At 43.7% G+C, this 3,575-nt stretch overlaps 1 protein-coding gene across 1 annotated transcript in view; it reads left to right on the top strand.

Annotated features, from left to right (window-relative positions):
* The window catches only part of SUPV3L1 (Suv3 like RNA helicase), a 91,383-nt gene extending 89,901 nt beyond the window's left edge, over positions 1-1,482 (top strand). The window contains exon 15 of the mRNA XM_075352386.1: positions 1-1,482. This exon is cut by the window's left edge and continues 128 nt beyond it. Coding sequence (XP_075208501.1) covers positions 1-278 — 278 coding nt within the window. The 3' untranslated portion in view covers positions 279-1,482.
* Positions 1,483-3,575: the final 2,093 nt, after the last annotated feature.

Here is a 3,575-nt window from a genome sequence, read left to right as displayed (position 1 = left end):
CACTCCAAGTGGTCGATGAAATGTCTAAAGACTCAGAAAGTCTTCTAGGAGACAACCAGAAACCTGGACCCAGGAGAGTCAGGGGAACCAAGCCACTGTCAGCAAATTCCGAATCACAGAAAGGATCGCTCACATCTAGACTGGTCCAGGATGGACTCCTTACACCAGATATGCTAAAACAGCTGGAGAAGGAATGGATGTCTCGTCAGCACAGTCGTGGAATTCAATCTAGATTAAATGAACTGGACGTTTTAAAAAAGAACAGAAAGAAGAAATAGCACAACAAATTCTGTACACTTTTATATTTTACTATTATAAAACGAAAACACTGTATAAAACAAAAATGGTAATGATTTTGTAAGAGGTGAAAGATACTGAACACTAGATAGGACATGTTAATCTTGAAGCAGAATCCTGCAGTGAAGGCTGGATGCAAAGCGATCCTCAATCTATAAGAGAAGAGCGCATGCTTAATCTACTCCTTAGGGTGTGCCCACATAGCAGATTTATGCGTTCTGTTTTTTTTCCTGAGTTTTTACGTCATGGCAATCGCGGGAGTTCCCGTTCCTGTACCCTCACCATCACCGCCGCGTCTCCGGTTGATGTTATAACTGAGACCTGGATCTCACTGCCAGGTGCGGAGCCTGCACCACTGCCAGCAATTTAAGCCCGTTAATGCTGTGATCAATTGTGATTGCAGCATTCAGGAAGCAGGGAGAATAATCGCTTACCTCTCCCTGGCAATTGGGTCCCTGTAATGTAATCACCATGACGACCCCGGGTTACTGGGCTCAGACCATGCCAGATGCATGGTGTGTGAGGCAAAGTGTCAGTGTTGCGAGTGCAGCACTGACAGATGTAATCCACTGCAGTGGATTATATCAAAAGTAGGAAAAAACGCAGAATAACTTGACATGCTGCAAATTTGTTCTGCAACCTGTGCACAGCAATTCAGAATTCTCATAGACTTTGCTGGAATGTGCTTTTCCTTGCAGTATTGATCAAAATCTGCAAGTAAAAACACAGTGTGGGCACACAGCCTTAAAAGTAATCTGTATCAAGGTTTTGGTTTTTTTTTATACCCCTTCTGAGAGCAGCATAATATAGAGACTGAGACCCAGATTCCAGCGATGTCATGGTTTTCCCTGCTGCAGATCTAGCAGTTATACAGAGCTCCTGAATATGCTAGACTTACCTGGCAGCACGCCAAGTAGTTTTGTAATGATAATCTACTGCTGATTAATCAGTGATTTTATCAAAACTGCACTAAGCAGCCAAATAAGTGACATACCGCTAGAATCTAGATGTCTGCCCCTACATTTTGCTGATCTCAGATTAAGTGGCAAAAACCTGGTGACAGATTCCCTTTAAAGGTTACAGAACATTCTTTGTGCAGTATTATTGGGCATACAGTGGCATACAAAAATCTGGACATCCCTGGTCAAAATTACTCTTCTTGTGAACAGTTAAAGTTGAAGATGAAATGATCTCTAAATGGCAGAAAGTTAAAGGGAACCTGTCAGCAGAATTTTCGCTATTAAGCTAAAAGATTCCCCCTCTGCAGCTCCTGGGCTGCATTCTAGAAAGGTTCATCTTGTTATTGTTCCCCCTTTGAGACCTAAATAAATACTTTATAAATTCTTACCTTTTTGTATGCAAATGTGTTTTTATGGTCACGGGGGCGGGCTGTTTTTCGTCCGTTATTCGCACCCCTGCCGCTGTACGCCGTCCCCCATTGCTCATTTACATACACGAGGACGCCCTTCTCATGTAACTGTTCCCTCCCGATGTCTCGCGCATGCCCAGTGGCACTCTCGCGGGACTGAGCACTGTGCAGTTTGAACGCTGGTGAGGTGATTGCGCAGGCGTGAGATTATGGGCTGCGCTGTGATTATCATCAGCAGCGTCATCCAAGTACCCGCCCATAAACCCGCCCATGCTTTTCCCTCTGCCTCCACTGTTATGCACAAGCGCTGGCCATATGAACTACGTTACCTATTACCACGGGCACGAGATTATGGGCGGGTACTTGGATGATGCTGCTGATGACAAACACAGCGCCGCCCATAATCTCGCACCTGCAGTAATAGGTAACGTGGTTCATATGACCAGCGCTTGCAAATAACAGTGGAGGCAGAGGGAAAAGCACGGGCACGAGATTATGGGCGGGTACTTGGATGACGCTGCTGATGACAAATTACAGCGCAGCCCATAATCCCGCGCCTGCGCAATCACCTCACCAGCGTTCAAACTGCGCGTACAGCGGCAGGGGTGCGAATAACGGACGAAAAACAGCCTGCCCCCGTGACCATAAAAACACATTTGCATACAAAAAGGTAAGAATTTATAAAGTATTTATTTAGGTCTCAAAGGGGTCACAATAGGAAGAGGAACCTTTCCAGAATGCAGCCCAGGAGCTGCAGAAGGGGAATCTTTTAGTTTAATAGCGAAAATTCTGCTGACAGGGTCCCTTTAAAGATGACACATTTCCTTTTGTATTTTAACAAAAATATTTTACATTTTAAAATTAACAAAAAGAAAAATGGGCCAATGCAAAAGTTTGGGCACCCTGCATGGTTAGTGCCTAGTAGAACCTCTTTTGGCAAGTATCACATCTTGTAAATGCCATTTGCAGTCAGTCAAGAGTCTTTCAATTCTTGTTTGAGGGATTTTCATCAATTGTTCTTTGGGAAAATCTAGTTCTGTCAGATTCCTGGCTCGTCTTGCATGCACTGCTCTTTTGAGGTCTAGCCACAGATTTTCAATGATGTTCAGATCAGGAACTGTGAGGGCCATTGTAAGACCTTCAGCTTGCTCCTTTTGAATCCGTCTATTGTGGATTTTCATGTGTGTTTAGCATCACTATCCATTTGGAGAAGGCACCCTCTTGTCAACTTCAGCTTTTTACAGATGGTGTTATGTTTGCCGCCAGAATTTGTTGAAATTTCCTTGAACCTATTCTTCCCTCTGCCTCCAAAGCATGATTGATCCACCCCCATACTTAATGGTTGTTGACACGTTATTTTCCTTAAATTCTGTGCTTTTTTTTTTTTTTCCCCCCACACATACCTTTTGATTATTGAGGAGAGTTCTATTTTAACTTCATCGGTCCACAGTACTTGTTTCCAAAATGCATCAGGCTTGTTTAGATATTCTTTTGCACACTTCTGACGCTGAATTTAATGGTGAGGAAGCATGAAAGGTTTTCTTCATAAAAGGTTTTCTTCTACCATAACGGCCATATTTGTGCACGTGTCTCTGAATAAAAAAACAATGTACCAAAACTCCAGAGCCTGCTAAATCTTCCTAAAGGTCTTTTGCATTCAAGCGGGGGTTCTGATTTGCCTCTCCAGTAATCCTATGAGCAGCTCTTACAGAACCTTTGCTTGGTCCTCCACTGTTCCTGGTAACTGCCATTATTTAATTCCATTTGGAACTGAGGAAAGGGCAACTTGAAAACGCTCTTCTAGCTTCTTCTACCCTTCTTCTGCTGTATGGGCCTCCACCACTTTCATGTTCAGAGTGCTAGGCAGCTGCTTAGAGTAACCCATGGCTGCTGTGTTTTGGCACCAGGT

Source organism: Anomaloglossus baeobatrachus, chromosome 5 (genome assembly GCF_048569485.1).
Source record: "Anomaloglossus baeobatrachus isolate aAnoBae1 chromosome 5, aAnoBae1.hap1, whole genome shotgun sequence".
In the NCBI taxonomy this organism is placed as follows: Eukaryota; Metazoa; Chordata; class Amphibia; order Anura; family Aromobatidae; genus Anomaloglossus; species Anomaloglossus baeobatrachus.
The sequence above is the reverse complement of the archived record's forward strand: the minus strand, read 5'-3'. Positions and strand labels throughout refer to the sequence as shown.